Source organism: Phyllobates terribilis, unplaced genomic scaffold (assembly GCF_046119375.1).
Source record: "Phyllobates terribilis strain yellow unplaced genomic scaffold, ASM4611937v1 Scaffold_11__3_contigs__length_659146591, whole genome shotgun sequence".
Lineage (NCBI taxonomy): Eukaryota > Metazoa > Chordata > Amphibia > Anura > Dendrobatidae > Phyllobates > Phyllobates terribilis.
This window is the reverse complement of record NW_027362771.1, coordinates 459,051,427-459,076,548: the sequence shown is the minus strand read 5'-3', so window position 1 is coordinate 459,076,548 and position 25,122 is coordinate 459,051,427. Positions and strand designations below refer to the sequence as shown.

The window sequence follows — 25,122 nt, the reverse complement described above, 5'->3', positions numbered from 1 at the left end:
CCTGTTCCTCCCGGTAAGAATACTGCTGGGATCAGGGAAAAGCTTGGCTTATTTGTGGTGTCTCCCTGTTTATTGCTTTTCGAGGTAGGGCCGCAGGACCTATAGAATGAGACCCGGGGTAGGCATCTGTTTCCAATGAATCCTAGTGTTTTCCTGGCTTGATCCTTGCTTGCAAATTCCTGCCAACCTTGTTTTTGTTGGGGGGAGGAGGGCAGACTCCACACTGGGGGTTTTGTTCCTTGAAAAGGCTCGAGTTTCTGCAGACTTGAGGTTTTTATTCACCAGGAAATGTAGTCCTGTTAAATCCTTAAATAATTATTTAGAAGTATCTATGTATATTGCATCCAGGAGGTGCAAGTGTTTCTAGTTACCTGGCCAATAATCACTCTGTTCTTTTATATAAAAGGTGTGTTCTGGCCCTTTAAGAAAAGTTTATTTTCTTGTTCAGACAATGCCACTTTTAATTGGTATGGGAAATAAAATAATTGTTCATTTATGGCGTGTAATTACGTTTATAATGAAATGAGTATACGTGAATGGCCACAGTTTAGTGTCATTATTTTATAGCACTAGGTACGTCTTATTATTTTATAATGTCGGGCTATTTAAAGTCCTAGACTCCCTACTTGTCTGATTTTGAGAAAGCTGGGTGACAACTAGTTGTGACCGTGTAGTCTGTCTATCGGCAGATCTGCCTACCTGTACAGCAACGTTTTAATCCAGGACTGTAGAAAAGTTGGGTGATGAGCTGTAATGATGGAAATGTCACCCAGCTTTGCCAAGGAACAGATAACTAGGAAAGTACTAAAAATCCACTCAATATCTAGTGTACTATTTTTTTATTTTTTTTTTCTCTGTGAAAGGTGAATATTTGCAGTCTTGAATCTTTGACCCTGACGGGCAAGTAGTTGAAGATGATACAGTAATTGATTTGAAGTGCTTTGTAGAAGCAGGCGCACACCTCGGGCCTGGACCGGAGTTATTAGCTGTAGGTGAAGGTCTTGCATTTCAGAAGATTTGTCAGCTTGTTTGATGAATCCCCTTTGTCCCGCAATGAGGTTCCCATTGAATATTTGGGGGGCTAAGGGTTAACCACCCCCTCCTCCTGGAATAGCAGTGTCTCTTGTATCCACAGATGAAGCACAGATGTGAAAATATTTTCTTTGTAGGCCATGTGTCTCCATTCTGATATTTTTTTGGTTACTTTGTATTAGTTTGTTAAACACATTTCACTGTTTCCTTCCAATCTTTATAGAAACATTGTATAGATTGCAAGCTCTTGGGAACAGCCTGTGTAATGATCATAGGTGTGGATAGTGAGACATTTTGATCTTATCCATAAGGCTGCGTGCCCACGTTGCGGATTACAAGCGTTTTTGATGCGGAATTTCCGCAGCGGAAACGCTTGTAAAACGCTTGGTAATCCGCACCCCATGGTCCCCAATGGGATTCCGCAAGTTCTATGCACATACTGCGGATTTTTCCGCAGCGTTTATGCTGCGTTCAAAAATCCGCAGCATGTCAATTAATTTTGCGTTTCCGCGAGCGGAATTGCCTTTGTCCAATGCATAAAAAACGCAAGGCAATTCCGCATGTGGAAAACTTGCGATAAACGCGTGCGGAATTCCACATGCGTTTTTCCGGGAGAGGACTTGCAGAAATTTTCTGCTTCATTTCTGCAACGTGGGCACATAGCCTCAATCATGCTCTGTCAGACTCTTATCTGCTCCTGAGGAGGAAAAAAATTTGAAAGAAAAGGCTTGATTTTTTTTTTCTTTCTTTTTGTGAGTGGTTGTAGGGTGGCAGTAAAATGTTCCTAAGGCTGTGTGCCCACGTAGCATTTTTCAAGCGTATATGCTGCGGAATTTCCGCAGCGTAAACGCTTGAAAAACGCATGTATATCCGCACCCCATGGTCCCCAATGGCATTCTGCAATGTCAATGCCCATGCTGCGGATTTTTCCGCAGCGTTTATGCTGCGTTCAAAAATCCGCAGCATGTCATTTAATTTTGCGTTTCCGCATGCAGAATTGCCTTTGTCCAATGCATAAAAAACGCAAGGCAATTCCGCATGTGGAAAACGCGTGATAAACGCGCGAAAAACGCGTGCGGAATTCCGCATGCGTTTTTCCGGGAGAGGACTTGCAGAAATGAAGCAGAAATTTTCTGCTTCATAAATGCAACGTGGGCACATAGCCTAACACCTGATTCTTTGTGTCCTCTATTTACATATCGAAATTTCCATTACAGCTTGCATATTCCATTACTGGGTTAATCCTCTGATGGGGGTTGTGACTCCCCTGTAGGTGTAAATGAAAGGTATAATGTGACCTTCCAGCACCCTGCTATCTGTTGTTAAATCACTGTAGGGCCAAGTTTCAGAATTGGAGATTAGGGCCTTAAGTAAATTTACATAGCAAGGACAGATCAATCAGGTCTGGGTTATCTGTCAGTATTACTAATTCAGGTATTGCTAGAGGTCACTCACAATAAATGCAGCCAGCCTGTGCATCATGCACTCCCCATGAGTATGTTCACATGCGAAGGCAGGAAAACCGCTGCATAAAATACACGCATTTTAGCTGTGTTTTGGTTTTTTTTTGCCCCACCCTCATTCATTAGGAGAATGAAACAATGCTGAGACATGCTGCTGGTTTAAGAAAAAATGCAAGGGGAGCAAAAAACAATGGTGTGCATGAGATTTTTGATGTTTTCTGGTACTGTAGAATTCAGTGTTTTACGCACAAAAAACATCAAAAATGACGTGAACATACCCATGTCAGGATTCATTCACACGCTGTCATGTCACTTTTCTGCTTTTTTTTTTTTTTTTCTCAAAAACTTTTGTTTGCCCCAATATCTTAATGTTACAGATGACCACAGTCTGTTTTTACTTATATCTGTCCTTTGGAAAGTTAGGTGACCCCCTATTCCCCCCAGCCCCATGGCTCTCTAGCTTTTGCAAAACTAGAACTCCAAGCGTGAATGATGGGGAGATGAAGTTTAGCAGCCGGCAATCACAGGTTTGGAAACTACTACGCTGTAAAGGTGGGCTCACATCTGTATCGGGGATTCTGTTCAGAGACTATATTGGATTTTTTGTCTTAAAAGGCTGGAAAACAGAACAGACATTATGGAGGAAACGCAACAGAATTCACTGTAGTCAATGGAGTCTGTCTCATGCTATTGTTTTCCGTCATGTGACGGATCCGTTTTAGCATTGGCAGTTTTTCTGGTCCTATGACAGAACAGTAAAATGGAATTCTTTATGCAGATGTGAACCTAACAGAACCAAGGAACGACTTGGGAAAACACATTGTACGTGATTCATTATTTGCAGGGTTTTCTTTTTTAAGTCATATAACTTTTTTTTTTTTTTTTGTCCGGTTGCCAATGTTGGGCAAAAAATTTCAGAAATACATAGGAGGTACATATTGTCTTTGGGGGTTGGAGACTGGACAATATTTGTTAAAAAAAAAATTTGACTTCTGTAAACCCCCAAAATAGCGACTGTAAAAAAAACAAACAAAAACCAGGGGAACATATGAAAAACTTTAAAAAGGCACAAATAAGAAGAATGAAGTGCAAATGCAATAATTAATTGGGACCAAAGTTTTATGCTGCAGGACACAGGACTTGAGCTCACGGGAATCCTCTTGTAAGGAAGGGAAGCAGTGCACCAACATACCATCCAGGCTGATTTAGTTACCACGAGTTTGGTTGGAAAGGGGGGGATTTATTGTGGTCAGACCCTTCTTTCAACAAACTGCTGCATTTAGCGAGCTAGTTAATTGGTGGCGGCTTCATGAGTTCCAGCACCTGTGTACACGTTGTGCTGAACCAAACTAGATCGGCTTCCTGTGCTAACATACCAGGCTGTGTATACACCTGGTCAAATAATTGGTCCTATTAACAGGCAATTATTTCAGTGAGTTGTAACTGCTCTGTTGCCCCCAGCCTTACAGATGGTGTGGATCATTACACCCCTGCAGTTGCTGGGCAGGGTGACATCATACAATGTATATGTGAGAGATCATATTAATAAGCCACAGATCAAACTATACATGGTCGCCTGTGCGTGTGCATATAGTACGAACTACAGCAGGGTTCTGTTTAGATTATGACGTCACATGATGACAGCCTCTTATATATTATTACTTTTAATTGTTGCAGCATAATAAAGTCGCATTACCCCCAGCACACCTTCCCTGTTGGACACAGTAATGTTTCTGCCTTGAAATGAGGTTTATTGTACTAACAGAAAATGTGCAATCTGCATTCAAACAAAATTTGACAGGTGCATAAGTTTGGGCACCCTTATCATTTTCTTGTTTTAAATACTCCTACCTACTTTTTACTGACTTACTAAAGCACTTTTTTTTGTTTTGTAACCTCATTGAGCTTTGAACTTCATAGCCAGGTGTATGCAATCATGTATGCAATCATGAGAAAAGCTACTTAAAGTGGCCACTTGCAAGTTGTTCTCCTGTTTGAGTCTCCTCTGAAGAGTGGCATCATGGGCTCCTCAAAGCAACTGTCAAATGATCTGAAAACAAAGATTATTCAACATAGTTGTTCAGGGGAAGGATACAAAAAGCTGTCTCAGAGATTTAACCTGTCAGTTTCCACTGTGAGGAACATAGTAAGGAAATGGAAGAACACAGGGACAGTTCTTGTTAAGGCCAGAAGTGGCAGGCCAATAAAAACATCAGAAAGGCAGAGAAGAAGAATGGTGAGATCAGTCAAGGACAATCCTCAGACCACCTCCAGAGAGCAGCAGCATCAACTTGCTGCAGATGGTGTCACTGTGCATCGGTCAACTATACAACGCACTTTGCACAAGGAGAAGCTGTATGGGAGAGTGATGCGAAAGAAGCCGTTTCTGCAAGCACGCCACAAACAGAGTCGGCTGAGGTATGCAAAAGCACATTTGGAGAAGCCAATTTCTTTTTGGAAGAAGGTCCTGTGGACTGATGAAACCAAGATTGAGTTGTTTGGCCATACAAAAAGGCGTTATGCATGGTGGCAAAAAAACACAGCATTCCAAGAAAAACACTTGCTACCCACAGTAAAATTTGGTGGAGGTTCCATCATGCTTTGGGGCAGTGTGGCCAATGCCGGCACTGGGAATCTTGTTAAAGTTGAGGGATGCATGGATTCCACTCAGTATCAAGCAGATTCTTGACTATAATGTTCAAGAATCAGTGACAAAGTTGAAGTTACGCAGGGGATGGATCTTTCAGCAAGACAATGATCCAAAACACCGCTCCAAATCTACTCAGGCATTCATGCAGAGGAACAATTACAATGTTCTGGAATGGCCATCCCAGTCCCCAGACCTGAATATCATTGAACATCTGTGGGATCATTTGAAGAGGGCTGTCCATGCTCGGCGACCATCAAACTTAACTGAACTGGAATTGTTTTGTAAAGAGGAATGGTCAAAAATACCTTCATCCAGAATCCAGGAACTCATTAAAAGCTACAGGAAGCGACTAGAGGCTGTTATTTTTGCGAAAGGAGGATCTACTAAATATTAATGTCACTTTTCTGGTGAGGTGCCCATACTTATGCACCTGTCAAATTTTGTTTGAATGCAGATTGCACATTTTCTGTTAGTACAATAAACCTCATTTCAAGGCAGAAACATTACGGTGTCCAACAGTTATTACATATATCAAACTGAAATAGCTGTTGCAAAAACACCAATTTTTATAAAACAATACGCTTAAGATTAATAGGGGTGCCCAAACTTTTTCATATAACTGTGTGTGTGTGTATGTATGTGTGTGTGTGTATATATATGTATGTATGTATGTATGTATATATATATATATATATATATATATATATATATATATATATATATATATATAATATATGTATGTATGTATATGAGATATGCTTATTCTGTATTGTCTGTATAAGTCCCCCCTAAAATTTGTAAAGTGCTGCGGAATATGTTGGCGCTATAAAAATAAACTATTATTATTATTATATATGTATGTATGTGTATATATATATATATATATTTATTTTTTTATGCAATTTTTTAAATCTAAGGCTACGTTCCCACGATGAGCTTTTGGTGCATTTTGGACGCTGCGTATTTTTGCTGCGTCTTAGGGTACGTGCCCACAATCAGGGATAGCATTGTTTTGGACGCAGCTCACCTGCGCTACGTCCAAAACTCTGCATTCTACGTTAAAAGGACAGTGGTTAGGATTTGTAGAAATCCACCAGCGGTGCAGGTTTAGGACCCGCGGCATGTCAATTTCTGTTGCTGACACGCTAGTCTCCTCAATATAAATTTCCCCAATAGAATGTATTGGGTGTGGTAAATCTGCATGTGTTCAATGAGCACATGCAGATTTACCTGTGTGATTAGGACGCGGCAAAAAGCAGCATTTTGAAAGCAGCATATATTTCCTGATTGTGGGCACACAGCCTTACAGTTCCAGCAAAGTGGATGGGATGTATAGAAATCTTAGTAGACTGCATCTGAGTGTGTCTCCATCTCCAGTAGGCGTACATGCCCCAAAAATGGTGCACAACAGTGCATGCGTTTGCTCTGTTGGCACAATTATAGTCTATGGCCCCATCTGCGCAAACGACTGAATCCCATTTTGTAGCGGGATTCTGACAATGGGGCCACTGAACGGGAGCCAGAATGCAGTGTGAATGCACCCATTAGAGTGGATTTGAGAAAACTAGAAATCTCTTTTATTTGCTGGTGTCTTCAGCTTATGATTCATTCCTGGCTTATAATTCAGAAACCACATTCCTAAAATCCTTAGGGCTTGTTCACACGTAGCATTTTTTTTTCATGCAGTGCTTTGCAGTAGAAGCAAAATTTAAACAATTCCTAAAATCTGACACAGTGCGTTTTTATTTATATTTTTAATTTTGTAGACAGTAACCTATCAAACTCACTGATTCAAATCAATGGGTCTGTGAAAAAATGAACAAAATTCGGGTGTCCTCTGATCATCCGAGCGCTGTTTATGTTTTACTGTTTAATGGGTAAGAGAAGCTTTGTAATGTTGTGGGGGGGGGGGTGAATACTAGAAAAAAATGGCGCTCTTGTTAAAAACAGGGACATGGACCAAAAATAGTTGAAAATCGTATTCATCTCGCTGATGGCAGGTAAGAGGTGTTTTTTTTTCCTTCTGTATGCAAAATATACAGTAATGTTATACAGGAATATATATCTATCCTTAATTATCCATTTGCATTTCTATTTGTATATTTTTGGGATCTGGATGGAAACTGGAGTAAAATTAAAGCTGTGGGGAGCATACAAACTCCATACATAAAGACTTGTGCTCGGTTAAATACCAACCTCTCCACCGTTCCTGATAGTGCTGTCTGGTGAGATTTACTCACAAATGGTGCATTCCCCCATCCTATATTATTTGACATATTACATGAGTAGCTACTAACTACTGTCTTAATGTTCTGATGGTTTTTATTGACACATCCAATTAATTGCAGGCACACGTGTATGGAAATGGACTAACCGGTATGTCCTGTGCTGGTTAGGATAATATTAGATGTGGTTACATGGAGTTTGCCATTACACATGGTGAAGGTTGTAGACCTAGCTGAGCGTGAAGCCCAATTATCTTTTGTCTTTTCGGAACATGGTGACAGCTTTGGGAAGTGGGTTTCTTATCTCTAGATAAGTGTGTCATGCAGGATTTGTACAAGCATTATTCAAGGCCTGCATGATGATTTACTAGGTGAGAATAACAAGCTGTTAAAAGGCCGCTTTCTCTCTTCCAGCTCTTCAGATTCCAGGTTTGCTGTAGTTTGAGCCCTGTAATACAAGGATGCCATCTCATGGGATAAAGTTGGCAATGGATGTAACTGGTGTTGTATGTTTGACATACCCTCGTTATTTGCAGTCCAGCTCTCGGCGATGATGACCCCTTTTACATGATGATAATGCTTAGTTGGTGTTTTGATTTTTCCTTTGCAAGAGATTCTAGGACAGGATATGTGTAAGATGATATTCTCACAATAGAGCTGTTAGGCTTGCAGAAGCCCGGGCTCCGGTTACTTGGATGGAGCGCTGTTTTACAAGACAGAGGTTTTTTTTGTTTTGTTTTTTTTTAGCTACTGTCACACAAGATATTTTACAGCGATGTCAACCTGATCCATTCAATGTGGTTACTTCTCAGTATCTCATCTTATTTTCTGGAGTTATTTTGTGATCGCAGAAATAAAACATTATTTTATATCCGTTATTAAAGTACATCTCCGATAAGGCCTCATTCAGACATCCGTTCTTCACGTGTGTGTTCTATCAGTGATTTTCATGGATAAAACACATGCCCATTATAGTCTATGGGGCTGTTCACTGGTCTGTTTTGGGTTTTTAGCGACCAAATGATGCACAAAAATCACGACGTCAGTATTCCATTTGTGTGCTGTCCATGATTAATATTGCAGAGGGAAGGAGAAGCTTTGTGGGTGTTTTTTTGTTTTGTTTTTTTCCCCTTTCTATCAGTGACACTGATACAGCAATCTGTATTTTGACATACAGGAAAAATCACAAAAGTCAGAATGGGGCCAAAAATGAAGAAATCCTTGGAGGAGCACTCTGGCTATTTTTATATCAATTGTGTGTGTACTGAGTACAGGAACATACTCAGCGGTCGCCGTATTCTACCATTTTTGGAGGTGCTCTAGTCCGCTCTGTTGTCACGTGACTGACTTGTGACTCGCCGAATCACACATTGTCTCCTGTATGGAGCAGAGGTCACTTTTTACATTTTCGTAACTCTAGTCTGACATTCAGTATGAGGCTGGAGAGCTATGGTCCGAGTCTCAGACTGGCATTGAGAAAGTAAACGCTTCACCACACAGCAGACATGGTGTGATCCGGCAGGTTACAAATGCCGCCACGTAAAGCCAGAGCGGACTAAAGCACCACTGAAAATGGAAGAAGGCAACAGGTATCTGTAATGAGTGCAGTAATATGCTGATCATTGGTTATTAAAAACAAATAATAATCGAAGCAGGCCATTAAATGTAAGTCCAAGGTTTTGATACTCCTCTTTCTAAAGCTGACTGTTCACTTTCAAACATTGTTGGCCAAAACTTATATTAAAGGGACTGACGTCACAAAATGACTGTTGAAACGAAGTACAGGCACTCGCTCAGTGCATCAAGGCGTGGCCAAACATTTAAGTGCACCATCTCACCTACTTGTTTTCCCTCTATCTCCACCTCCTCTTCTTTTATTGACAGCTGTTGGTTCATAGAGCCAGACAAAGATGAAGATGAAGAAAGCTGGAAACTAAGCAAGTGAGAAAGTGCACTTAAATGTTTGGCCCCGCCATGATGCTCCAAGTGCATGTACTTGGTTCCAACAGTCATTCTGTGCTGACAGTCCCTTTAACCAAAAGCTTTACCTTCTGACCCCCTTCATTCATTCATTCATTCATTCATTTATTCATTCAAATGCATGCTCAGGTAGGGCAAGTGTGCATGTGTTCTCGGTAGACACTTGGGAATAAGGTACTGTCAATCACACCTGATACCACCTTATCTACCATGACACCAAAGGATTTGGCATGATGAAATTCTAAATGCCTGATATTTTGCTTCCTCCTCGAATTATGCTGAATGAATGTCCGCTGAACACCTAATATAAAGGCAGCCGGTTCTGACACTGCATGTTTAGCTAAATGTGTCTGGCTCCCTTTTAGTTGTCATGTAAACGCACAGGAATAATCGATGCTAGGTATCTGTATGGCATATGATTTGATATAATATACAGGTCTACTATATATGATGCTTCGGATCTATGTTGGGCACTGGGCAACAAACAAGTAAATAAAATAGGACAGCACAGTGGAGGTGGCTGCGGGTGTTTTATATATATCTTTCTATAATGTTTTTTTATTTTTTTTATTTTCGCTCTTTAGTTAAATGTAAATTTTGGAGCAGACATAAATCAGAGGAACATAGTCATAGCTTTACCTATGATATGACTTTTATATAGTTTTTATGCGAAGCAAACTATTTTCCTTGGCAGTTTACTGCTTTTGAACGTAGATGTGATCATCCAGATGTTTAATGCCCAGCTACATGAATAGAGGCATAGAAGAAATCCTGCTATTTACCATATGTATTAATTGAGCTTCAACCTACAGGTCTCAGAAGATTTCCTGTTGTGAAGGCTTTGCATAAAAGAGGCGCTTTCTCTTTGAGTGCACAGCTTTTTTTTTTTTTTTTTTTTTCCTGCCTTCACTGCCCATCCCCCTCCTGTGTAACTGAAACCTGATCTAATCCCTTTGCACATGGGGTAATTTATTGGCCTGTTGGGCTTTTCTTGATGGCAAATTGCATTGTCTTTCTTCTTCAGTTGGAGCTTTAGTGAAGCTGCCACATTCCACAGGCTCTATTCTCAGCTGATCTTTCACACCCCTCTGAGTACAGGCAAATACATTTTATTGGGCGGCTTTGTTATGCAAACAAGACAATAATAATCAGACCATTATTCCGCAAGATTGCTTGATTAGCAGTTCAAAGGAGGTCACTGGAAGGACCCTGAGCTCTCAAACAAGTTCTCCCAACTCTTGCCTGTCTAGAAGTTTTTGACTTCATTATTCTTTGCAGTAATGTAGTCCTCCCTACAATAAGAAATAGCATAACATTTCACACTAGCACAAAAGTAAAAAAACAAAATAGATATATGCCCATAGGGGCATTCCTTATCTTCCCTGCCTTTCTGGGTAACCAATAAACAATTGTGTACAGAAGTGATTTTCGGGACATAGAAATGCAAATCCTTTCATTAAGATGGTGATTGAGGCTGTTGATCAGCTAAGCACCTTGGTTGTGGGGGAGGGAAAAACTTTGGTAACTGAATTTCAACTAGTTGTGAATTTAGTTTTGGCTGAAACTACAAGGGACATTTACGATCAGCATCGGACTGAGGTGCCAAGGGCCCACTAGTTACATTGACTCTAGTGGCCCAGTGGTCAGCTGCATCCAAATATTATCTTACCCTCATTCTCAAATTTACCTATACTTCTGTGTAATAATAAACTTTGCAGTATGTTACATAAATGATGAGTTGCTGCCATTGTATTTTAGTGAATTAAGTATAAGGTGCCACCTCTTTATGAGCAGCAGTTGGAGGCCACCGTGTTCCGTAGGGGCCCACTGGAAGATTCTCCCATTCCCCTGGTGGGCCAGTCCGAGCCTGATTGCAATGCAATATCACATCAAAGGATTGCATGAGATATGTACATTGTGATCTTGTGACATCACATTGCGGAAAAGTGATTTTATGTAATTTTTTTGAAGGGGGGGGGGGCTTAAAATATCCTGAAATTGCAATTCTGTGTAGCTTTGACAGCCATATAGGTTGGGAAATCTCATCCAATTTCTGATGGTCACAAAAAATATATACTGTATGTAGAGAGATGGATAGATCTACTGTATATCAGAAGACTATATCATAGAGCTATAGATCTATATCTAGAGAGAGAATGTGTGTGTCTCATCAGACCAATAAGTGCCTCATGCTAAAGAGACATTTCGGTTACCCTCACACTAATCAAATGGTTTTTGTGGGTCATCCAATCCAGGAATGGGACTGGAATAGCGGCATATATAGGGTATGTGCACACACGTTTTTTTTCTGCACCAAAATCTGCATGAAATCTGCTGATTAGCTGCGTCAAAAACGCAGGTTTAGCTGCGTTTTTTTGTTGCATTTTTGCTGCGTATTTGCAGCGTTTTTTTCACTGTCCTTCTGTCTCTATTTAGTAATGCACATAAAGTTCTGTGAAAAAAGACTCCCATTCTATTTTGCCATCAAAAACGCTGCAAATACGCAGCAAAATACGCAGGTGCAACTTTTGGTACGTTTTTGCTGCGTATTTGTAGCGTTTTTTCATTCCCTCATTACTTCCTATGGGTGAAAAAAACGCTTCTTTCAGTGTTTTACTAATCACTGAAAATACGCAGCAAACAAAAAGCAACGTGGGAACAGTGAATTCTGGTTTCTCATAGACTTTGCTGGTACTGCCAGACGCAGCTGAATATTTACATAAAAATCTGCAGCAAATATGCTGCAAAACACAACATGTGTGCACATACCCTAATTCGGGCATAGAGACTACTGAGCACAGGCACCATTACATAGCCCCCTGTCCTAAGATATTTTTCATTATTGTTCTACCTTTCAAATGTGAATAATGCAATTAAAGCAGCTGATTTCTTATCGGACTCGGCAGATGAAAGTTATTGGCTGGACTTTTAGGATATTACAACCTCCCAGTATTAGAGCCAGCAATTCTCACATAAACTAACAGACATCCAACTTTATTATCTCTGCATGGCCTCCAATTGATCAGGTTGTTAAATTATTAAAACAAGCATGCATCTTTTATAATGGCCTAGAAATATACTGGTCTGTGTCAGCGCTGGCAGCCAGTTGGCATAGAGTGAAGTAATAGTCATGAAAAATCTGCTTGGGTGATACTTTACACTGGGGAGAACAGAAATAGTAGAAGTATAATAATCACGCCACTACTGTACTATTGTAGAACATGACCAGAAGTGGTTTCTGTTGAAAATTGTGGGGCTTTTTTTTTGTTTTTTAGTTTTATTTTGTGATTGATATCAATAGGGAAATGCACAATAGACAGAAAAAATGGCAAAATCGAAGATGCTTGAAACATTAAAAAAATGCAATGTGTTAATGGAAACTTCCCATGTTTCCTTCTATCTTATTAAGTTAAAAAAACAGCCTATTAATCATGGATTTATTGGGAACCTAGTTTGAGTCATATATTGGATGTAAAAGGCAACAAAAGGAAAAAATAATGAATATTTTGAATACAAGCTTTTTTGTTCTTTCCCTGATGTTGTATGTTTAGTAGGCCCTCTTACATATTGAGATCTTTGCAGCCTGGGACATTCGAGAATGTCACAGGTGAAGAATGATGCCATTGCCAATTAGTTTATTGAAAGGAACCCCATTTCTGAGGCCACTAGACATGGCTGCACTTTTTTTAGTCCCTTTTGCTTGGTGAAGGGAGTAGGAGAGAGTTTGAATAAATCTTTAGCGTTGTTCATTTCGATCAGCTAATTTTTCAATCTTCTGGTTGGTCTGTTGAAAGATCTGGCAGCTGCAAGCCAAGATATGTTGGCACGTTGTCGTCTTCTTTTTTTCCCCCCTCTGTGTCAAAACCAAGTAAATAAAGTTCTAAGGGTGCAGATGCCAACAATACCAACATCCCCTGCCAGGCATGAGTCACACAGAAAGGTTTTGTGATCTCTCCAGGTTTTAAACAACTGTGCCATTGAGCAAATGTCTCGCACTGAACTCTGCATCTCCTATGAGGCAGCTCACTGGGTTTCGGAGATCTGCTCTTTGTGTTCGTTCTAAGGTATACACAGCCTAATTTTAGGGAATGTAATTTCTATTGCACTCCTTCAGCCTTTTATGGTGTCTGATGAAGACACAACACAGACGGTAAAAGTGGTGAAGGTTATAATAATGTTGATCCCTAGGTACAAAACCATTACTTAATGGTAAAAAAATCTTCAGCCAAAGTCTTTCAGTAATTCTTAGTATAAATTGTGCAAATATTCTGTATTGGAGAGTATCAAAGGCGATTGCTAAAGTTATTTAAGCCCATATGAACATGGTGAGAATATATCCTCCATGCAGACCTCGTATTTGATTTAAATAAGACCTCCATCATAAAGAAAATCTGTTACCAGGTGTGAAGAGTGGCCAGTTTTTTTTCTTCATTTTATTCCCACTGCTATGGAGTATTGTGTTTTTTTGTTTTCTTTACCAAAGGGGTGTTACTCAGAGTAATACAAAGCAGCCTAAAGACCATAAAAATTGTCACTAAACAAAAAGGCCCATATCCCCGGTACCTTTATGGCTAATTTATAAAAAACAAAAGGAATACTCAGGGGAGCAGTAGGGATAAGCTACTTTTGACCTGGTTACAGGTCCTCTTTAAAGGGAGTCTAAAGGCAAAAAAAAAAAAAATTTTTTATAGAAATCTGCTTTAAATAGTAAGTTCTATAACTAGTTGGTGGACTAATTCTAGTAGCCAAGCCAGCCCCTCTTCCCTGTCTCTGGGTTATAGAAGTAGTCTGGTATAGCTTTTACATGTGCCATGGTACTGGTGCCCGATGGGCACAGATGTATGTTGCATCTTGGCACCTCCGGTAGCTTAGTTTCTGAAGTCAACTGTTGACTAAATGTGTCCTGACTTAATAAATTGGTTGGGATCCGTCCTAGAGAAACCTGCCTGTTGTCTATTTTGCTCTATTTTTCTCTTATCCATCTTACTTTTATGTTCTGGCCGACTTAAGATTGTTTTGTTGAGGAAATGAATGATCTTAGACATTCTTCAGCTATTATTGATGGCCAGAATAGGAATTAGGAAGACACTGGCACTGGGTAGTTATAGATCGCTGATGCCACCTCTACAGCTCCAGAGTTCAACCCTGATTTATTGCTACGTTTCTATACACTGACTGTATGACTTCTGTGTTTGCTCGTTGGGTGACGTGGAGAGATGCCAAGGACTCTACTGGATGTAATGCTTATACAGGACTGGACGCAAGTGCCTGCTAGGAGTTGTAGTTCATTAACTTTGCGTTATTGGACTGTATCATGTGAGCTCCCTCCATCAGTCATCAGGCTTGATCTGCTGAATATTCTATCAGTTGTTTTGTTGGGTTTATTTTTTGGCAAGAGCATAGCCATTCATTCACTAGCTGCAAGACAGATAGACACGTCACTGCAGCGTTCAGACGTATGCTATTACTGCCTGCAGCCAGTATGTGCTCTTGAATACTGTGGATGTTTGGGAAGGGAGGTGGGAGGAAATGAGACTCTAACAGCCTCACCTGGGAACACAGCTGTCCTGCATCGCCTCGGGGTTGTATTTCACAGCTCAGCCCAAGCACAAGTTAATACACTGTACACAGCATTTTTTTGTTAAAGTAACAAAACTTTCGTATTGATTCACCCCCATATTTAGCAGGGAATTGAATTGGCTCTAGATCAATAAGAGTCTGTGTCCTGAGACCCCTACCGATCATACACTATACCCTGAGGAAGTGCGCACATCTGCAGACATGAGCGCACACAGCCTGTGCTTCTATTGAATTCCTCATCTGAGGTACGCGCACCTGTCTGCAGTGGTACAGTGGGTGTCTAGTGCATGATTGGTGGGGGTCTTAGGACCCGATTCCCCCCCCCCCCCCCCCATCGTTATAAAGTCAGTTCAATTGCCTTCTAAATATGAACGATAAACAAGAAATTGTAGTTACTAATTAGAATTTCTGAATCTACAGAGAATACCATTTCCAGCCAATGTAGCAATTAACTAATTACCTTTTGTTGATGACGTGGAAAAAGCGATAAACGTGGTTATCCAGGTCTACGGGTTCTTGTTTGCATAGATTCCTTCCTTTTTGGCAGTGGGGCAGATATCTATCCTAATCAACCCTTCTCAGTAAACAGCACTAGAAGAGCAATTCGTATTTGTTCAATGGATTATGGCATTCCCTTGAACACCTACAATTTTTAGCATTTTTTTTTCTTCCTGTTTTCATCCATGAGGGGTGGTATCCTGCACAGGCTTAAACTGTGTACACACACAAGTTCACAATTAACTTAGGCCAATTTCATTGCCAATAAAAAACAAAAAAATGGTCTAAGTTAATTGTTGATGGCACCAGTTCTTGTCTTCATCTATTATATTTGTTCTAAAACAAAATCTTTCTATTCTCTACAATAAAGTAGTCTTTCCGATAATTTATATATGCTGTTTACATGTTACAATCATCCAGTGATTACAGACAAATTTTAAAGCACAACAGACTTCAATCAGCTTAGTAGGAATTTGCATATACCAATTAAGATAAGATTGATTTGGACCAAAAAAATTGGAATGTGAAAGCATCATCTATAAGGCCAATTTAAGATTACTGTTGATGGGCGCTTGTCTCTGGTCCCAATTACACGTGCCAACAAAACTGCTTGGAGACAGAACAAGTGTTAATGCATTATTGTCGGCAGCACATCCCTTGTTACATAGGGCAATGTGCTGCCTACAACGATCAATTTTATGCTACCATATACAATCCGATCAGCTGTCAAACCAGCGCTTGGTACGTTAGAGCGACATGTTTAAACTGGCTTATGATCAAGAATGAATGCTCGTTTGCAGATTATCGGCCTGGGAAAATTGTCCTTTACCAATGCAACAATTTTGTTAAAGCAGTAAACTATAGGGACAAGTTGGACCTGCTCTAATGATTATACACAAGCCGCACTAAAGCGCCATTCTCACAGTGCGATTTTTGAATGCACCATTTTTATGAAGAACTGTGACGGTACTTAATCTAGTTGGAAAGGGGACCGTTCTTTTCTTTATACTTTTCATCTGGTTAGGCTCTGTGAGGTTTTAGTTATTAAAAAAAAAAAAAAAAAAGTCTTGCACAAAACTGATTTTTCGACTTCATGTCTTGCATTTGAGACGTCTCGCAGGCTTTTCATTCAGTAATATATTGCAGAACTCCAGAGAGCCTCGGCTCCATTCCCCCATCCCCCTCCTTTTCACAAGTATGTATCTCATAAACATCTGTATCTCATAAACATCAAATAAATTGTGGTTGCTGTGTGGGTGTGGGGACTGGTGTCAGGATTAGTGAAGCACTTCCAGCTTGTACTGTGTTTTACTGCCTGCTACGTGATAGCCGCTCACTTTCATGCTCCACTTGTACTTTGTTTCAGTCCAGTGTAAACCACCTTTTTTTGCTTTTCCATAGCTAGCACATAAAGCTGTTCAATATTACTACAGGACTGCAAATATGTCACATTTACTTGCAACTTACTAGGAAAAAAACTACTGAAACCACTTGTAAATATTAACATAGAATGGCCGTTCATAAACAATGGAGGTAAATTTTTTCCCAATAGTCAGGAGATTGTCCAAACATCTAGAAAGTAGTGACGGCAAGGAAATAATGAGGCACCTTGCACTTCGTATGTGCTTCTGCCACGTTCCTGAGCAGTGTCACTAGTGACATTTTTGTCTGTCGTGTAAATGTGTTTATAGATGTCAAAGCACGGGGGGTTAGTCCTGGCTTTGGAGAGCCTGTGCCAATAAGTTTTTAAAAATGTCATAGATAAAATGTAATGCTAAAATTACAATATGAATTCACTTAATTTTTTCATTCTTTATTTTCCAGCTTTCAGCTCATCCTGTCGAATTCTGAAGTGCAACTCTGAATTTTGGTCAACCACCTCAAACTCCCACCACGCAGGAGCTGAAGACTCAGTGGAATTTTGCACGGCACTGCGAACCTATGCTCATTGCACTCGTCGTACAGCTCGCTTCTGTAGAGGAGATTTGGCTTACCATTCGGCTGTCCATGGCATTGATGACCTCATGAGTCAACACAACTGCTCCAAAGATGGTCCCACTTCCCAGCCACGTGTGCGTACCCCACCACCATGGGACAGCCAGGAAAGGTCCGACAGCCCAGAGATTTGTCATTATGAGAAGAATTTTCATCGGCACTCTGCAACCCCTAATTACACCCATTGCGGTCTTTTTGGAGATCCCCATCTTAGGACGTTTACGGACACTTTCCAAACCTGCAAAATACAAGGGGCATGGCCTCTCATAGACAATAATTACTTGAATGTACAAGTTACCAACACTCCAGTACATCCAGGATCAACTGCAACAGCTACCAGCAAGGTAAATGGAGGTGTTCTATTGATATGATCACTAGATGAACCTTTAAGGATAAACAGGTGTAAAGATATGGGCTTTTTTTTTTTCAATTTAGTTACGAAAACTTTACGTTTCCCTTGAATTTTGGTAAGCCCTGTGTTTGTTCTGGCAACATTAAAGGCCCCCATACTCATTAGACTAAAGTTGGCCAAACCCGCAGGAATCATGAAGATTGGCCAACAGTCTAATGTGTGAGGGTGCCTCCCTGTTTCCTCTCGTCCCCAGCAGCAGATGATGTCTGGTGAGCAGAGGGTCAGGCCTGCTCAATTTCAGTGGCCAATTCTTTTTATCTCTTGAGAGTAACCACTGTCAGGAGTCTGGCAGCGGCTCTCATAGAAAACAAAGGAGCATTCTGCTGAGTCCAGCATTCCTCTGTACATGGGGAGTCAGGAGAAATGGCTGTGCGTCGACCCATTGTTCGGCTGACAGTTATCCAATGTATATGGAAGCCTTTACTCTTTTTTAATACAGTGTCTCATCTTATGCTACATAGTCCTAGTTATGTAATTATTGCCTGTCTTTTTATAATTCATAAAAAGAAAATATTTGTTCTAATTGTGGTTGTTGCTGTCCTGTTGGAAAAGTTTATATACGATCTATTTACGTGGAGGATGGGGGTAGTTATTGTAATGGCGTGCAACAAGCAAACTAACAACCGGCCAATGGTAGTGTAATTGATTGCCGCTTCTGAAAGTTGAAATAATGGGGTAGAAAACTGATGACTGGTCTTTTGTTTGCACTAATACATCAGTGGGACCACTAAATAAGTGCACCCTGCAGCAACACTCAAATAGGACATGCAGTGTAAGGGCATACAACATGAGAGGGGGAGATGCATCTTTTTTGTGTCCACTTTCAATTAATAACACTGATGGTAAATTACAATTGGTAGTTGCAATTTGAAGTTGTTACCTGCGCTAGACAATTCCATTTTGATGCCACTTCCATACATATTAAAAGACTTCCAGTTTAAAAGGAAATGTCTGCAGTCACCTTGCACACTGTCATGATTCGGCAGTCTGCAGTCACAATGTGCTCCCTGTCATGATTTCCCCTGTATTTCCTGTATGGGTGGACAGTCACAAATGTTTGCAGTTTGCATCCTTGTGATCACCTGCTGACTAGACTATATAACAATTCCTGCAGAATGAGTGTTTCTAAACCAGACAGCTCATTTTAATATTCAGATCAACGTTTTACAATTTGGAAAAATTTGTAAAGTTGCTTTGCAAAAAAAAGAAAAAATCAGTAATAAGAAAATTATACAATGGTAAAAAAAAAAACACTTTTAATCCTGATCAGGCATTTTACAAGTGCATAAAGATAGCTCTCACTTTTTGTACCTTTTTCATCCAGTTTTGAATCTTGTCCTCATTATTCAGGATCTTGTGAAACTCGTTGAAGATAGACCTGTGTCCCAATAGGTGGAATCCTGTAGATGCTTGTAGGAAAATGCAGATTATAATAAATCATTGCAGCCTTCATATTTGTTAAGACAAGATTTTTATATTTATATCTTTATCTTTAATTGCTTGGCTATCTCTGCATGTTTCACAGCTGTCCAACAGCCCTGACACTTGCTTGCGCGGCGACAATGAATGAAATGCCGAGCCCGCCAAAATACTTGGTGAGCACCGGAGCGTGCTCGCCGAAAGGGTTAATGAGGCCTACTCGCTCATCACTACTTAAAACATAATCTTTTCCCAATGTTTACTGGTTAGCTGTGTAAAACCTACAGATGGGAGAATCATCTAGACATTTCATACTTTAAATGACATTTTCAGTATCATTCCATATATATCTAAGATGCTGATCTGCGTAAACCGAAGAAGCAATATTTCTCCTACATTTTATATTTCTATTTTATTTTGTTTCTTCAGATTACAATAATCTTTAAGAATTTCCAGGAGTGTGTGGACCAGAAGGTTTACCAGGCTGAAATGGATGAGCTTCCAGCTGCTTTTGTAGATGGCTCGAAGAATGGTGGAGACAAGAGTGGAGCAAACAGCTTGAAAATCATAGAAAAAGTGTCTGGGCAACACATAGAAATACAAGCCAAATATATTGGTACCACAATAGTGGTGCGGCAAGTTGGCCGCTACCTGACCTTTGCAGTACGCATGCCCGAGGAGGTGGTGAATGCAGTGGAGGATAAAGAAAACCAAGGACTTTATCTTTGCCTCCAGGGTTGTCCTCAGAACCAGCAAATTGACTTTCGAACCTTCCACTCTCAAACTCCAGATATTGGCTCTAAGAAACATGGGACTGGATCAAGTGGCTCCTCATTCACCCCTCAAATGGCAGGAGCCAAATGCAAAGAAAAGCTGCCTGTTGAGGACCTCTACTTTCAGTCCTGTGTCTTTGACCTCCTTACGACAGGGGATGTGAATTTCACTCTAGCTGCTTATTACGCCTTTGAGGATGTGAAGTTATTACACTCCAACAAGGACAAACTCCATTTGTATGAAAGGACCACAGATTTGTCATCTGGAAGTGCAGCTTCTCCATCCAGCCTGGTGATGGCCATGCTCCTTGTGGCTTTTGTGTGTGTTTCAGTGTTGCTGTAATGTTATGTTTACTGTGTAAATGAGTTGTAGTGAGGTGGTTGAAGAGGTGCAGGCTCAGTTATCCAAGATGCATTTGTTTCTGTTTAAGCACAATGTGTGACACTGCTATATTGACCTACTGTGTTTTATAAAGTACAACCGTCACAGATCCAGGCTTTTGGAATCGCCATTTCTTCTATGAGTTTGTTCTAGTCAAGCTATGCCAAAGCCTTCAAAGAATGCAAAGGTCACTGAAGAAATGTATCTCTCTGCAAAGAAGGTGTCTCGCTTTGCTGTAGGACAGGTGTCCAACCCTTTGGGATATGAGCTGAATTGAGACCTATTTAACCTTTTCTTGTGCATCTCTTTGATGCCCTATAATTATGGCACACGAGTGTTGCCTGTCCATAAATTGTGCCTAGTGGAGCTAATGTGAACCATACCTCATCTATAGAAGTCACAGAGAGAAGACTGTTTCCTCTGGCTAACCTGGTACTGCAAATATCACGGTGGCTGTGAAATGTAGTGTTTTGTGAACGTGGCTTTTGTGATTCATCATAGGCTGTAAGTGCATGATCAATTTAATGATGCTCGCTAGTATCAGACGGTCCATGACCAATGACCATTGTGTATGTGGACATGCAGCAATAAGCTTTTCCATATCCACTATGCATTCGTAGTTGTGCTGCATACAACCAGACTTGGTTTGAAACATACTAGTACCAAGTAGAAGTTTGTGGCTAATGAAAAACGACATGTCAAAACCTTGAAAACTGGGATCTTAGCAGATCTGTGTTACTACGGTGCATTTTACGATGTCGGATCTCGCTGTTAAGGGAGCACTTTGAGTGTGTTGGTCAAGGTACATGTTGCTTCCATTTAGCTACAGATGCATCCAGATAAGAGCTGGTAGAAACGACATAGCAGGTAATTCCGAGCGCCTCTGGACTGGGATTCAGGTCGCTCATGTCACCGTGGTGCCACTGTTCGTGGCAGGTTATATTGGGCTATAAATTGTAGGGGATGTGTAGAAGAGTTTGGTCTTTAGACCCGTGTTCATAGTACAGGCAGTTTACTGGTATGACACTGATTACTAGGGCAGATGTATAGTGTACATATAAACCTTTAGGAGTCAGATGTAAAGCAAAATAATGCAACTTGTGTTGGATATAATTTATCTCGTTTGTAAAATGTGGAACTTCTGTAGTTCTGTTTTTTTTAAATTGTGTCACTGTAAATAGGATATCTGTAATGTGTTCCAGTGTAATAGATGTGGTAACTACTTTTCATGTCATTAAATTGAATTTTAACCGACCCTAATGTGCCACGGACATGAGGCACTCATGGGTAAATCTTATAGTTTTTTTTTTAAACAGGTGCAGATGCTTTCTCAGCAGAGGTGGGCATTTTTTGGGCGCACCAGTTTTCAGTTATCCAGTTTACATAGAAACCAGGGCTGGAGATATGACGCACGCATGAGGGGGAACTAAAGTATAAGTTCTTAGGCCGGTTTCACATGTCCGTGCTTGGATCATAATTCTTGGGCCAACCGCAAGATGCTCTTGCCCTAGCTAACTGTCTCTTATGTGATGCAGTTACTTAATATCAGGAGACCAGTAGTCAGTCCATGAATGCGAACAGTGTGGAACCGGCCCTAGGAGCAAGCTGCTGCCAGACACCAGGTTCACCTCGAATGAGAACCGGATTGACCAAGTTGAAATTCGACATGCCAACCCCCCCCCCCCGCCTTTTTTTTTTTTCTATTTTATCTGCACATAGGGAACTGTCAGTACACCCCCCAATGTATGTTAGATGGTTGACTGATCTCTCCGACACTGCCAGATTTGGATAACATTCATCTAATGTATGTAATTATCTTTGGCATATTGTGCTTTTCTCCAAAAAATGTCACCAACTTAGTCCTTTAAAAATTTGCACAGGAATCCATAAAATAGTTGCCCCTGCCAAATTACTAAAATGGTGTTTCCACAGCTTTTATCCTCCATAAATACTAACTGCAAAATGGGTTAATGGCATTGACTCCCTTTTCTATCGCAATCATGACCTTTTTTCAGTTTTTTTTTTTCAAGCAACCTCTCTAACTGAATATGGAACCCATCTTGGCCCTCCAACTCAAGTAGTGAACGTACAGATATTTATTCACAAATCCACTGTGAAATAGCCATTCAGATGGCCTTCATTGTACAGTGTCTTTATGAACTTTTAACCATGGACTAGTCCTGGATTGTATGGTTTGCAGGTAACTGTTGGCGCTCAGGAAGGCAACAACCTAGCTTGCATTGAACCTCGTATATCCGCATTGTGAGGATTTATAATATGCTTAAAGGGAATGTGCCATTGGAAAATGATACATTGTTAAATGTTTTTATATAAAAATGTGTGATATGTAAAAAAAAATACATAAAACAAAATCCAGTCTGTATCAAAAATAAAAAAAAAAAATATTACAATTTTGTCACTGACCTCTGGGGCTTTTTTCGACACGGACTTCCTTTTGTTTCAGGAAACAACACCTTTACATAGCAACAATGGTCAGACCTCCAACCCTATCTTTTGTACTGAAACCTCTCATGAGCATGTGCAAAGGTAATTGTGAAAGGAGTGGGCAGCAGGGTCAACTGTGACATCAGCTATTGTCATTGGTGGCTTCTGTTTTAGCTGTGTATAGAGGTGTTACCTGTCAATATAACTTTCTGGAAGGACTGGAAGTAAGAGTCTAAAAAAAAGCCCTAATGGCCTGTATGAAAATTGCAAGATTGTAAATTAAAAAAATAAAAAAAAGGAATAAATATTGATTTATGTTGGGGGGGAAAAAAAAGCTGTAACATAAAAAAAAAAAACTATTTAAACATTAGGTCATTTTCTAATGACTTCCCTTTAGGGCATAGTAGGATTGTTATAATACAATGGCTGTCCAGATCTTGTAAAGCTAAAATTTGCATAGCTTTCAGTGCTGTTGGTTATGCCATAGCAATAAACCTGTATTAGACATCTTTGGTGCCCAAAGCTTTTTCCCAGGTTTCTTTAGGAACTCCAGGGACCACCAATGGTTGACTTGCTCCATCATCCTTATTCCTACATTAGGTTCAGTCAATGGCAACATCTACCACGATTCTTGTTCATATGTCCTACCAAGTGCTAGTAGTTAATGCGATCTGTATCCCAGCAAGCATGTTGAAAGGTGTGTCTGAATGTGTGTAGTTGCTGAATATTACTTATACATAGTTTCCATTGACTTGCCTGCTTTGCATTTCACACCACTGTCCATTATAGGGTTAACAATAGACTGGTAAATCAATGTTCCGAAAAAGAAACTAAGTGACGCACTTTATTCTGGTTTGGCTTATCAAGTTTACAGTCTAAAATCTACCAAGATCGTCCTGACTGATGTAGAGATCGCACAATGGCAAAAGGGAAAACATGATGAAAACATTGTTCTTAGATATTCTCATTGACTCATGTAGATACTGTAAATTATTTATTGAAAACGCAAGTAAAGGTTTTTAACATTACGCCTGGCTTTTTCTCTTTATTTTGTGAAAATTAAAAGTTCTTTTGTGACCTCATAAAAGATTAATCTTCAGCGCTGTCTGATCACAAATGGGATATATGAAAAGTGTGCCTTACAGTCTTGTGCTGGACACCAGCTTGCTATCACCACTTGGACTCCTTACTTTGTACTGTCTGAGGACTTCAATCTGCTTTCAATGTGGCGTTTCCTGCATTCCATAAACTTGGTAGGCTTTTATTATGCTCCAGTTATTTTCTGCATCATCTCCGCCTCCTAAATGCACTGAGAACTTGAGAATTGGTTTAACATATATGAGGGGCGTTCATTAAAGATTTCCGCTGACCCACTTCCTGTGGACTGAGAGCAATGAAACTTGGCGCAGTTATTAGTCCTTCTCTACATAGGTGCCGCCTAGGGATACACTTCTCCCATCTCTTTAAGCAACTGTAAACGCCCACTTGTAGAAGTCGACAGGCTGCTCCAAAAGCCACGTTGTGACTTCGGAAGTCAGTCTGATCATCTGGAAAATGCATGCTATTCAAAATTAACTTCAATGTTGGAAAGAGGTGGAAGTCCAATGGTGCGAGGTTGGGTGAATAAGGGGGATGCGGTAGAATTTCCAAGCCACTTCCATTTGGGCAACATGTGATTTGTGAACTGGTGCATTGTCTTGCAGAAGGCGGACAACTTTTAGTGAGCGTGCCACGTCTCTTGGTTTTGATGGCCTCCCACAATTTCCGCAGCAGTGAAGCATAGTATGCCCCAGTGAGCACGGTACCCTTTGCTAGGAAATCTATCAGTACTACTCCGTGCTGGTCCCAAAATACTGTGAGCATGACCTTGGTTGCCAAGGGATGGGCATGTGCCACCTTTGGAGCGGTGATTCATGATGTTTCCATTGCATCGACTGGACTTTTAATCTCAGGATCATAGTGATGGACCCAACTTTCATCTTGTATGATCAGTCTGTTGAAAAAGTCCTCCTGGTTTCCATGGCACATCGTCAATAGATACCTTATGCATGTGAAGATGGTCTTGGATGATTTTTTTCCACGGACCCCACACTAATCTTGACATTTTGGGCTAGGTGGCGAATGGTTATGTGGCGATTTTCCAAAAAGGAGACCTCCACTTGCCGGATGGTGTGTTCATCAATTGCAGAGTGGGGTCGCCCTGGAATTGGAGCTGTTTGCACCAAAGTCTGACCACCTTTCACTTGACTATGCCAGTTCTTGACTACA

General features: G+C 40.4%; 1 protein-coding gene across 1 annotated transcript in view; it reads left to right on the top strand.

Annotated features, from left to right (window-relative positions):
• The window catches only part of RGMA (repulsive guidance molecule BMP co-receptor a), a 46,707-nt gene extending 22,825 nt beyond the window's left edge, over positions 1 to 23,882 (top strand). Inside the window, exons 3-4 of the mRNA XM_073653316.1 lie at positions 17,253 to 17,767; positions 19,684 to 23,882. Coding sequence (XP_073509417.1) covers positions 17,253 to 17,767; positions 19,684 to 20,370 — 1,202 coding nt within the window. The 3' untranslated portion in view covers positions 20,371 to 23,882. The remainder of the gene's footprint in view (positions 1 to 17,252; positions 17,768 to 19,683) is intronic.
• The last annotated feature ends 1,240 nt before the right edge of the window (positions 23,883 to 25,122 follow it).